Source organism: Salvia miltiorrhiza, chromosome 4 (genome assembly GCF_028751815.1).
Source record: "Salvia miltiorrhiza cultivar Shanhuang (shh) chromosome 4, IMPLAD_Smil_shh, whole genome shotgun sequence".
Classification (NCBI taxonomy): domain Eukaryota; kingdom Viridiplantae; phylum Streptophyta; class Magnoliopsida; order Lamiales; family Lamiaceae; genus Salvia; species Salvia miltiorrhiza.
The window spans coordinates 55,000,006-55,012,668 of NC_080390.1; the positions used below are offsets into that span (position 1 = coordinate 55,000,006).

General features: G+C 41.7%; 2 protein-coding genes across 4 annotated transcripts; one reads left to right on the top strand and one right to left on the bottom strand.

The window, feature by feature from the left end:
• Positions 1–511: 511 nt before the first annotated feature.
• Positions 512–9,776, top strand: LOC131020802 (cyclic nucleotide-gated ion channel 1-like). Of its 3 annotated transcripts, none has more exons than XM_057949830.1 (5): positions 512–842; positions 1,825–2,211; positions 8,526–8,762; positions 8,841–9,218; positions 9,300–9,593. In XM_057949830.1, exons 1-5 carry the CDS (start codon positions 714–716, stop codon positions 9,519–9,521), a joined length of 1,353 nt encoding a protein of 450 aa, XP_057805813.1. In that variant the 5' UTR covers positions 512–713; the 3' UTR covers positions 9,522–9,593. The 3 variants fall into 3 exon arrangements, with proteins under 3 accessions (XP_057805813.1, XP_057805811.1, XP_057805812.1); XM_057949828.1 differs by having other exon boundaries at positions 514–953; XM_057949829.1 differs by having other exon boundaries at positions 519–953; positions 8,841–9,214; positions 9,300–9,776.
• A 376-nt stretch (positions 9,777–10,152) lies between these two features.
• On the bottom strand, positions 10,153–11,905 carry LOC131020803 (putative RING-H2 finger protein ATL21A). Its single transcript, XM_057949831.1, has 2 exons — positions 11,207–11,905; positions 10,153–10,660 (listed from the first exon to the last, which is right to left on the bottom strand). Exons 1-2 carry the CDS (start codon positions 11,811–11,813, stop codon positions 10,215–10,217), a joined length of 1,053 nt encoding a protein of 350 aa, XP_057805814.1. The 5' UTR covers positions 11,814–11,905; the 3' UTR covers positions 10,153–10,214.
• Positions 11,906–12,663: the final 758 nt, after the last annotated feature.

Here is a 12,663-nt window from a genome sequence, read left to right on the forward strand (position 1 = left end):
GTGAGTGGAAAAACGGCTTCACAAATTAAAAAAAAAATGAAAATTATTTTCAAAAAATAGTTAGTGAGATTATACATGTTAATGATAAATGAGAAACTCCCTTGTAAGTTCGAGGAAAAGAGTAGCAGAGTAAAGTAAACAGAAGCTGCCCTCTTTTGACACGCTCCTATAAAATCTTGCCATTTCCATAAGTAGAATTCTGTGTGTCTCTCTCTCTCTCTCGCTGATAACTTGTGGTTTTGCGAGGATGAAAAGCTGGAGAAGAAGCAGGCTTGATCCTAGTCTTCTCAAGTGGAATAAACTGCTTGTAATTTCTTGCATAACTGCCTTATGCATTGATCCTCTGGTCTCGTACATCTCCGTGGTTGATGCCGACAAGTTGTGCCTCAATCTGGATAAACAATTAGCAATCGCGTTTTTTTTTCTTCGCACAATCGTCGACGTCGTCTACGCTGTACACATTTTCCTGCAATTCCGCCGCACTAGAGTATTTGATCGGGCAAAGTCATGTTAGATGTTAGTAATTAGTTCTCCATCCACTACAAGAATCACCTTATCTCTCCATTCACCAAATCCACCTTATATCTCCAATCTCCAATTCGCTTCCAAGAGGGATCGAACCCGGGTTACTTCACTTAAGTGAGGACCCGGTGGCCAGTGGGCTAAGCCCCCTGGTTTTTGAGCAAATCATTCAATATCGTGGACAAATCAGAATGACTATATATATACGGTCCAACGTTTTTTGTCAGGTTAAAATTGTGATGGCACTCCACGATGAAATAAGTCCGGCTAGGCAACGGCCGTTGATGATCCTTACTACGTTCCAAAACCTTTTAAGAATGGTGCGTATGGTCCCTCTGTTCAAGAATTTGACTACAACATCTAGCATATTTGTATCGAGGGCGTGGTTTGGAGCTGCTTCAAATTTATTCACCTGCATCCTTGCCTCTCATGTAACTTTCAAATCAATCTCTCTCTCTCTACTTTTTTTTTTTTTTAATGAATTTGATAAGTAAATAAAGAAATTTAAAGACCAGGCGGCAGAGTGCTCGAACACAAGACCTCATGTCTTGGGCATTAACCTCATACCGCTAGGCCAACACTCAGTGACGTAGCCAGACTTTTTAGTTAGGGGAGGCAAATACTCTCTTCGTAACCAGCTAAATTTATTTTAATTAATTTTCTAATATGGAATAAATATAAGCAAAAAACATCTAACCACTTATTCATTTTAATACCAAATACACTTATTTTGATGGAAAAACAGAGAAAAAATATATTTTCATCCATTTTCACATATTTACTGTGATGGAAAATTTTCTCTGGCCAGTGTGAAATATTTTATCGGGCATCCCCTTTTCACTCATTAATATTGGATAAAATTATCTTAAGTATGGGTGTAAAAATATTTTTCGAACATTTTATCATCTTTTCATCTCTAGCAAAACATATAATAAAAAAAAAGGAGAAAAATATTTTCTCACCTTTTCTTATCTATCATTTTCCAATATATTTTTTTTTTCAACCAAAGTAAACGCACCCTTAAAACACTAATTTCTACATGTAGAAAAAAATTGGGATTATTACTAAAATAAGAATATTTATGTATTTATTTAATATTAAATGTAAAATTACTAAAATACCCCTAGTGTTTTTTGAAATTTCCAGGGGGCCAGTGCCCCCACTGTCCCCCCTCTGGCTACGTCAATAACACATGCTAACTAATGTCTCTCTCTACTTTTGTTGGGCTTAGCATGTGTTTAATGTCTTTAAAAATTGAGTTTATTTTGTTTAAACATAAGAATCTTTATTTTTTTTTGTCAGGTGATTGGATCCTTCTGGTACCTAAGCTCGGTTGAGCGAACGTACAGATGTTGGCGCATCGCATGCGATATTAATCAGTGCAATTTTGATGATTTGTATTGTGGGCAATCAAGCATCTATAATTCCTTTCTTATTTCATCACCTTGCTCGCCTCTTGAGCCCAGTAAATCAGACTTTGACTATGGCATTTTCGTTCATGCTATTAGCATTCAACTTTGCCAAAACTTTTTCAGAAGATTCTTCCATTGCTTCATTTGGGGGCTTAGGAATCTGAGTTCCTTGGGACAAAACCTCGAAACGAGCAGCGCTGTGGGAGAGAATCTTTTCGTAGTTGTCATCTCTGTCAGTGGCTTGATTCTGTTTTCCTTTCTTGCCGGCAACATACAGGTAAAATACATTTATAATTGAGTAAGTGCTCGTCTGGTTCAAATAGATGAATGGAAAGGGAATGAAATCAAATAAATGAATGAAATGATAACAGTAACCATTACTTTTATTGAATGTTTAATTAAACAATGGAAATGAATTATTAGTAATGGATTTCCTTTCTTTTGTTTCCCCTCTATTTTGAGGGGTAACAAATTGGGTGATTGGAGGGGTAATGGTTAACTCATTATCCAAACTAAAATAGATTCAATTAATTAGATTTCTTTCCAACTTCTAAAAACACCCAATCAAACGTGGGCTATCAGGTTGGATCGCAAATAAGTATATCTTAAACTATTGATAATTGTTGGTATCATATGCAAATCCATACAATAATACCAATGCAGCGGAAACAATTTATAACGCACATACAACCGAGAAACGTCCCCAATCTTAGCAAACAAGAAAATCTCCACAAGTAATCAAGATAATATGCAAGACGATAAATGAGACAAGAGATTTACGTGGTTCGGCAAATGCCTACGTCCACGGGAGCAACACCAATCGTAATATTGAAGAACTCCGACGATTCGCACAACCCGCGAACTCGTCACACAATGAATCGAGAATTACACCCAAGATGAGATCAACCTCTCACTCTCGTACACTCTCAAACCCACGCTGGAAAAACCCTCTTAAATCACCTCACGATCACTCGTGTATATCTCACCCCAATCTCTCTGTTTTTCTCTCACAGCTCTCTCTGCGCTCAACTTTTTTTTTCGTCTGAATTTCTTCTGGGAATGAATCATTCACCAACACATCCCCTAACAACTATGGAAAGAAGTCAACAAAGGAAAAGCAAAAGTAAAAGCAGAAAAGTGATGTCTCCTTGTCTGCCACCAACAATTCTCCACCTCGTACTTCATTTGATAAACCTCAAATGTAGGACGAATACGAGCACCGCCCACGAACATGGACACCCGTACAAGCTGCACCACTTTTCCATGGTTGCCTACATACCCAATCCAGGGATCAAGCTCCTGTAGTTCGAACACAAAAGGATAAGCTCCACCTCACCCCATCACCGCCCCGAAAGGCTGTCCCGTTTGATTATCAACACGGGTTGATATGTAGCAAGTCCAAACAGTGTTTAAACTTACCACCCGTCACCACCTTGGTTAACATGTCTGCTGGATTTTCATCAGTGTGCACTTTCATAAGAGAAATATCACCTTCCTCTATGACATCCCGCACAAAATGATACCTGATATCAATATGCTTGGTACGAGCATGATGAACCTGATTCTTTGCCAAATGTATAGCACTCTGGCTATCACACCACAGGTCCACGCGATCCTGCTTAATCCCAAAATCACCCAGAAGACTCCACAGCCACAAAGCTTCCTTAACCCCCTCTGCCAAAGCCATGTACTCAGCCTCGGTAGTGGAAAGAGCCACTGTAGCCTGCAACATCGATCTCCAACTAACGGGGGCACCGTGTACACAGAACACATATCCCGTAGTAGATCGTCGTCTGTCTAGATCACCCGCATAATCCGAGTCCACAAACCCATTAACCTGACATGTATTTCCACTAAAACACAATCCTGTGTCGCTGGTACCCTTCAAGTACCTAAGGATCCACTTCACAGCTTCCCAGTGTGTCTTTCCAGGATTAGCCATAAACCTGCTCACAACACTAACTGCTTGTGAAATGTCCGGACGTGTACACACCATAGCATACATCAAACTGCCAACTGCACTAGTGTAAGGCACTTTCTCCATCAATTTTTTCTCTTTGGCTGAAGTGGGAGATTGCTTTCTAGAGAGCCTGAAATGAGGAGCCAACGGAGTTGCCACCGATTTTGCATCTTGCATCCCAAATCTCTGCACAACCCGCTCAATGTAGCTTTTCTGGCTCAGGAACAAAACACAGTTTGTCCTCTCTCTTCTAATCTCCATACCCAGTATTTTCTTAGCAGTGCCCAAATCCTTCATCTCAAACTCTTTACCAAGTTGAGATTTCAGTCTATCTATCTCCACCTTGCTCTTCGAGGCAATAAGCATGTCATCCACATACAACAAAAGATAGATATACTCACCTCCAGGAAGTCTCCGAATATAGACACAACAGTCATAATCACTTCTGGAATAACCATGCTTCAGCATGAAAGAATCAAACCGCTTGTACCACTGTCGAGGAGATTGCTTCAATCCATACATGGATTTCCTCAAGCGATAAACATGATCCTCTTTACCCTCAACCTTGTAGCCCTCAGGTTGACGCATATAAATCTCCTCCTCCAAGTCTCCGTGCAGGAAAGCGGTTTTGACATCGAGTTGTTCCAGCTCAAGATCACTGTGAGCCACAACACTCAACAACACCCGAATAGAAGTGTGCTTCACTACTGGAGAGAAAATCTCATTGTAGTCCACTCCCTCCTTCTGTGCATATCCCTTTGCTACTAACCGCGCCTTGTACCTGATTCCACCGAGCTCAGAATTATCCTCTTTCTTCTTGTAGATCCACTTACAACCAATAGCCTTCTTTCCTTTGGGCAAAGGTAGAACCCCCTCCAGAACTTGATTCTTCCGAAAAGACTCCATCTCTTCTTCATTCGCAGCCAACCAGCTTGCGCTATTCTTATCCCGAATAGCTTCCTGGTATGATGCTGGTACCGCATCATCCTCTGGTAGTGCGCACCTGACCAAGTTTGCCTGCCCATAATGCTTCAAAGGCTGATCTGACCCCAGCTTTTGAACTCTCTTGTATGCTCGCTTTGGCCTAGTGGAAGCCAAATCATCCGAGAGCCGCTGTTGGTGTAAAACATCTACATTCTCTTGATCAAGAGCTTCGAGTTCAGACTCCTCATCACTCTGTTCTCGAGTGTCTCCATGACCTGCTTCTTGAACACGACTAGAACCTGGTTGATCCTTAGGTTCTATCTCGATCACCTGAGACTTGACCGTCTCATTTTCATCTTCACCGGGCATTGTAGCTTTAAACTTAGCTGCCATGGAATACTCATCAAAGATAACATCCCTGCTGATTATGAACTTTGAATTTTCTAAACACCACAAGCGATAACCCTTCACTCCTGTTGCATACCCCAAGAATATTGCCTTCTTGGCCCTCGCCTCAAGCTTTCCCTCGCTGACGTGATAGTATGCTGTGCATCCAAAAGTTCTGAGTCTCTCATAATCTGCATGTTCCCCAGACCATAGCCTGTATGGAGTATCTCCACCTAAGCTCGAATGTGGAGATCGATTTATGACATGAAGTGCTGTAAACATCGATTCTGCCCACCATTCTCTGCCTAGCCCTGCATGAGACCGCATGGACATTGCTCGCTCTCGCAGCGTGCGATTCAGTCTCTCCGCGACCCCATTCTGCTGCGGTGTATTCCTGACAGTCCAGTGCCTAGCAATTCCCTCCTGGTCACAGAACTTCTTGAAGGCACCATCTGTATACTCTGTACCGTTATCAGATCTCAATGTCTTCAATTTCTTTCCTGTCCTGTTTTCAACCATTGCTTTCCACTTCTTGAATGTGTCAAACACCTCATTCTTATGCTTCAAGAAATAAATCCAAGCATATCTAGAATAATCATCAATAAACGTGACATAGTACCTGGAGCCTCCCTTGGAGGTAACTGTAGCTGGCCCCCAGACATCAGTGTGCACATAATCTAAGATGCCTTTGCTCCTGTGTTTGCTGGCCCTGAACTGAACTCGGTGTGTTTTCCCGTACACGCAATGCTCGCAAAATTCCATGCAAGGCTTCTTCAAGTTCTTTAGCAAACCTTCTTGACAAAGTAGATGCAGGCCCTTCTCTGACATGTGTCCGAGTCTCCTGTGCCATAACCGGGTGTAGTCCCCTGGATTTCTACTAGTTCCATCTGCTCCAACTGCCGCACTTCCCGTCACTGTTGTACCCAAAAGCGTATACAAATTTCTTTGACGGATACCCTTCATCACAACTAAAGAATCCCGAACAACCTCCATGACTCCATTCCAAGTGATAATTTTGCATCCACCGGAGTCCAAAGTGCCAGCGGAAATAAGGTTCTTACATAGTTCCGGGACATGTCTCACATCCTTTAAGGTTCTGATAACCCCATCATGCATCCTGATTCTGATCGAACCGACCCCCACTATTTTGCAGGAATGGTTGTTTCCCATCAAAACAGTTCCACCATCTATTTCCTCATAGGTAGTAAACCACTTCCTATTCGGAGACATATGATAAGAGCATCCCGAATCAAGTATCCACTTACCGGCGCTTTCCTCGTTACCCGTGGCATTGAAACAATCACCGATATCCCCTTCCTGCGAAGCAAAACCAGCTTCTTGTGTTCCTTTTCCCTTCCCGCTGTTGTTGTACTTGTTCTTGTTCTTCTTCCAAGTTGTCTTCTTGCTGGGGCAATTCGCTTTGAAATGCCCAAGTTCCCCGCACTTAAAACATGGTCTCTCTGCAAGAGGTTTTGGACTGGATCTAGCCTTTCCTCCCTTGTCTTTCTCTCGATCACTTGTCTTGCCCCTCGTATACAATCCCTGTGCCTGCTCCTTGCTCCCACTAGTAGCCATGCCACTAGTTGCAATCTTTCGAAGATCATCCGCTAGGAGTGAAGTCCTAGTCTCATCCATCGTCAGAGTGTCGCCCATGAGCATCAAGGTTTGTACAAGATTTTCATACGATTTTGGCAATGAGAGTAGTAGCATGAGAGCTTGATCCTCATCTTCCACCTTCACATCAATATCCTTCAAGTCTGATATGCACCTATCAAACTTGTTTAAATGTTCCTGAATAGGTGTACCTTCCTCCATCTTGCAAGTGTACAATTTGGATTTCAAGTAGATCCGATTCGTTAGAGTCTTCGTCATGAAGTTCGCCTCTAACTTCAACCATACTCCCGCGGCGGTTACCTCATTGTCCACCAAGAAAGCAACATCCCTCTCTAGGCAGAGAATGATCGACGCTCGTGCTTCAAGATCTAACTCTTCCCAATCCTCATTCGACATGTCTTCGTGCTTCTTTTCTTTACCCGCCAAAGCTTTGTGTAGCTTTTGTGAAATTAGCAAATTCTTCATTTGCATCCTCCAATAGGAAAAATCATTCTTCCCATTGAACCTTGCTATCTCATACTTTCCTATCTTGACCGCACCACTCGTAGACGTCATTTTTCAGCTTGTTTCAGATTTTCGTTTCTCTCAGGAATTTCGTCGAACACCTGGTATGCGCCTCTGCTAGGACCAGCTCAATACCCCTCAAATGTGAGCTCAACCACCCAAATTTGATATCAAGCTCTGATACCAATTGTTGGTATCATATGCAAATCCATACAATAATACCAATGCAGCGGAAACAATTTATAACGCACATACAACCGAGAAACGTCCCCAATCTTAGCAAACAAGAAAATCTCCACAAGTAATCAAGATAATATGCAAGACGATAAATGAGACAAGAGATTTACGTGGTTCGGCAAATGCCTACGTCCACGGGAGCAACACCAATCGTAATATTGAAGAACTCCGAAGATTCGCACAACCCGCGAACTCGTCACACAATGAATCGAGAATTACACCCAAGATGAGATCAACCTCTCACTCTCGTACACTCTCAAACCCACGCTGGAAAAACCCTCTTAAATCACCTCACGATCACTCGTGTATATCTCACCCCAATCTCTCTGTTTTTCTCTCACAGCTCTCTCTGCGCTCAACTTTTTTTTTCGTCTGAATTTCTTCTGGGAATGAATCATTCACCAACACATCCCCTAACAACTATGGAAAGAAGTCAACAAAGGAAAAGCAAAAGTAAAAGCAGAAAAGTGATGTCTCCTTGTCTGCCACCAACAATAATATTAATCAAAGACGTGAACTATCAAGTTTGTATCGAATATGATCCAAGTTATGTTTTTTGTCACATAAAGATGACATGTATTTTTCAATTTTTTTAATGCTGACTAGCCAAAATGACGCGGGTTTGCCCAATGTTTTCATTGCTAATTAGATTACTAGCTATCTGAGCATCTAACGCGCCTGAGTCTTTCTTTCATCTGAGTGAGTGAAAATCTGAGCATCAGAGTAAAATTTTGAGCAATTTGAGTTAAAAAATAGTAGGAAAATACAAGTCAGCTTTCTCTGACGAAAAACGTAACTTAGATTATATTTGATACGAACTTGATAGTTCAGGTCTTCGACTGATATTAGCAATAGTTTAAGACAGTTCTGTGACTCAACTCATATTTTAGGCATTTGATTGATATTTACCCTTTATAATATGACTAACTGGAGTTTACCATCTTGATGTTTCTTTGTTGTTGCAGAGGTATTTGCACTCCGTGACTGTCAGGGAAGACGAGATGTCGGTGAAAATACGCGAGCAAGAGCAATGGATGTCGCGCTGCATGCTCCCTCCGGCTCTGAGGGCGCGTGTAAGGCAGCACGAGCGATTCAAATGGCTAAAGAATCGAGGGGTCGATGAACAATCTTTCATCCGCGGTTTCCCAAAGGACTTGAAAAGGGACATCAAGCGCCATCAATGCCTGAGTTTCCTCACCAGAGTTAGCAACACTTCTTCTTCATCTTCATCTTCCTCTGTTTTGGGATCATTATCAATCATTCCATCTTGATCACTGCAGGTGCCAATGTTTGCAAAGTTGGACGAAACGCAGTTGGATGCGTTGTGCTGTCGCCTGAAGCCCGTGCTCTACGCTGCAGGCAGCCATGTTTTTTGCGAGGGGAATCCTGTTGATGAATTGCTCTTCATAAAGAAGGGGTTTTTGACAATGGCTTCAAATTCTGTTGGAACAATTGTTGTCAAGGCCGGCGAGCTGTGCGGGGAGGAGCTGCTGGCGTGGGCTCTCGACCCCAACTCCTCGTCGTCCAGCCTTCCCATCTCCACAACGACGTTGCAAGCCATCAATGATGTGGAGGCCTATTGCCTAATGCCGGATGATTTGAAATGCGTTTTATCCCAACTCAGAAGCGAAGAGCAGCTGCATCACATCATTAGGCAGGTTCATTTGAAAAAGATAACAGTAGATTTCATTAGTAGCGAAGAAAAATTGATTATATGTAATGTTATGATACAATTTCAGATACAGTTCCCAGCAGTGGAGGTCATGGGGTGCCTGCATCATACAAGCAGCGTGGCGACGCTACTACTGGAGGAAGATGAAGAGCTCCCTCAAACAAGCAGAAGCTCAAATGCAAGCTGTTTCCTTTCCCAGATTACTGCCTCAGAAGCCAGGCGAGTACGATCTCGAGATAGTTCGAAGAAATTGAGGATGTCAAGATACTATGTGGTAGAATATAGATGATTCTTTCCTTTCAGGGCTTGAAAGGGGTATCACATTATATGAAACTCAAGAAGATAGTGCATTTTCTCACAACATATTGCTTTTAGTTTACTATGTTGTGGAATGTGGTTGTTGGAGGATGAATATGCCTTACTACTTCTCTTACACTCATTTTCCATCCAATTTTCTTGAATGAATGTGTAGCTTCAAGCAGGCTCATAAGCTCATATTGTAGCCTTAAATGAAAAATGCAACATCATTTATTTTTCAGAATTAGCTTTGATACATAAAATAGTGAGGTTGAGGTGAGATTAAAGATATCCTAATAATGAGTATAAAATTATTCAATCATGAAAAGTAAACGCCCCTTAAAATTGAAAGACTTTCATTTTGCAGTAGTAAGGCATATGTACTTCATTTTCTATTCGTTCTGTGGTTGTGGAGAAGACAATGCACAATTGGTCCATGTAGAATTTATTGCAGGGAAAAGGAAACCAAAGAAATTACTCCCTCTATCCCCTACATTTATGCAGATAATTTTTGGACGCGACTTTTAATAAAAAGTTGTAGAGTTTATTGCTAGTGAAGAAAAATGTCTCAGATTGAGGGTACTGTTGAGTGCATTAATTTTAAATGAATATAAATTAGTGGACGTGGTCCACGCGAACGTACCAAAAAGAAATAAATACATAATTTTAAGGGACGAAAGAAGTATCATGTCTCAGAAAGGATGATTCTGCAAACAGGGCAAGTTCTGCTTTTGATTAACCATGTGAGAATACAATGAGCATGGAAGCAATGGTGGCAAGGGACAATGCTTCTAACAAGCTCTTGAGCTTCAAAGCTTTCCAAGCAAATGGGACACCCATGAGAATCAACAATGCTTTCACTAAGAGCCATCAACTTCGTGTATGATTCGATTTTAGATTCCTCCACACCTCCAACGACGGCCAGTGGCAGCGGCGCTGCCAGTGGCGACGGCGCTGCCAGTGGCGGCGGCGCTGCCACCGGCAGCCCATTGGCGACGGCGTTGGGGCTGAGCCTCCCAACTATTTTTCTTGTAATGAGAAATGAAGAGGCTGTGAGCATCACTACTATCACTACAAAGATCGAACTGAAATAGGGCAATCCAGAGAATCCGTCCCACGAGTTATTATCATCTGTAACACAAACAAAAAATATATGAATTCAAAGATTCACTAAACCTGATTAAAAAAAAAAAGATTCACTAAAACCTCTGTAAATTAATAGCCTTGAAATTAGGAATTTTACTGATTAAAATGGAGACTATGAATAGAATAATCCTTATTAATCAAATATATTTGGGAATGATACATAATGAAATAAAAATTCCTATATAAATTTGAATATAAAAAATGTATCCAAAAGTATTATCTACGACAGATAACGATAGATTCATATATATTTAACAGAGTTATCATAGAATACATAATGGCAATATTTTAAAAATTAATTAATCTATACTCCCTCCGTCCTACTAATAACAACTCATTTCTTCGTCACAATTATTAAGAGGAAGAGTGACTAAAGCATAAAAATGATAGAAAATAGTGGAACTCATAATTTTTTGTGAAAATTAAGTGGTTTTCTTCTTTGGAACGGAGAAAGTAATATCAACGAATCGGCCTCCTGGGACGACCGAAAGAGTAAAAACGAAATCGAACATGCAACCTTGACGCCTGTACCTGTATTTGCGCAAGCCGGGCAGCTTGTTGAATCCCATGTCAAGTAGAGATCGTCGTAGAATCCATCAGATGTAAATGGGAGCACATAGTTCCCAATTTCTTGACAGCCAACACCTTCCAAGCCCAGTAATGGTGGAAAATCCACAGCAACTGTGACATTCGTCGTGTTGCTGAGGCAATCGATTCGATATAAACCATCTCTTGCTACGTCCACGGCGGCTGCCGGGCACGTGTAGAGTGCGTATTTTGCGCCCGCGAACGCCTCCAAAGGAGACGAGGCGAGGCTGAGGCTGATGTTGAGGCCGATGAGTCGTCCGACGAGGCAGTTTCCGGGATCGTAGAGCTGTATGTATGGATACTCGTAGGAGATGTTACGCACGTAGAGATCTCCGCCGCCGTTGGGGAGATTCATCGCGGTTGCAAAATCGGGGGCGCCGTTGCATCGCAGATCGACGTAGCTGCAGCCGTCTTCTGCAGTTTGCGAGCTCTGCAGTTTGAAAGGATAAGTGATGAACAAGTCGCCGCAGTTTGAATTCGGACAGGCGTGGATGATTGATGAAGACGAGGTTGTGAGGAAGACGAATGAAATGCCGAGAATTATTCTCATGTTTTTTTTTTTACCTTCAAATGAGATTTAACATAATTCAAGAATTGATCTCATGTTTTTCCTCCCAAAAAAAAAGAAAAGAAAGCTCATGTTTTCACTTGTATTCAAATAAGAGTACTAATAAGAGGATTCCACTCTTCTATAGAAACAAGGGAATTACAAGAACAACTAACGCTTTCTGGAGATGTCCGAAAACAAGAAAATTAAGTAAAGACAAGTTTGTCCGGATTAAGTGATACTCCCTTAAGAGAATGTATCCAGTTTGAAAATGACACGAGTTTTAATAAAACTGCGGCCGAACCGGCTTCTTCGACGTGGTGGGCCTAATGGGGGGCGACTTATGCGGGAAGGAGCTCCTGACGTGGGCGCTGGACCCCAACTCCTCGTCGAGATGGGATCTCGACGAGAACGGTGTGGGCGGTGAAGGAGGCAGAGGATGCGGCGTTGGAGGTTGCATTGCACGCGCCGAGGTTGGGCCCGACGATTTATGCGTCGAGATTTGCTAGCAACATGTTGGGGAGTTTGAGGTGTAGCCACCTATAATACGTTGTCTCTAAAATTGCTAGTCCTATTGCCTCAGAAGCCATCGGAGCCCGATTTCAATGCCTAAAATGTTTGTTACTAGGTAGATGTATATGTATTTCTTTTATAATGTTGGGTTCTAGTGAATTGGTAATGCAATCACGTTCATTTAATCATAAGTAAATTTTTTTCAATATGAAAGCATTATGTAATCGTGTTGTTAAGCAAAACTCACAGCCAAGCATAAACATGAAATCCAGACAAAAGGGTTGAGGTATATTACAAAAACAAAAATCCAACACACATCAAAGTTAATTAAAATGACAAA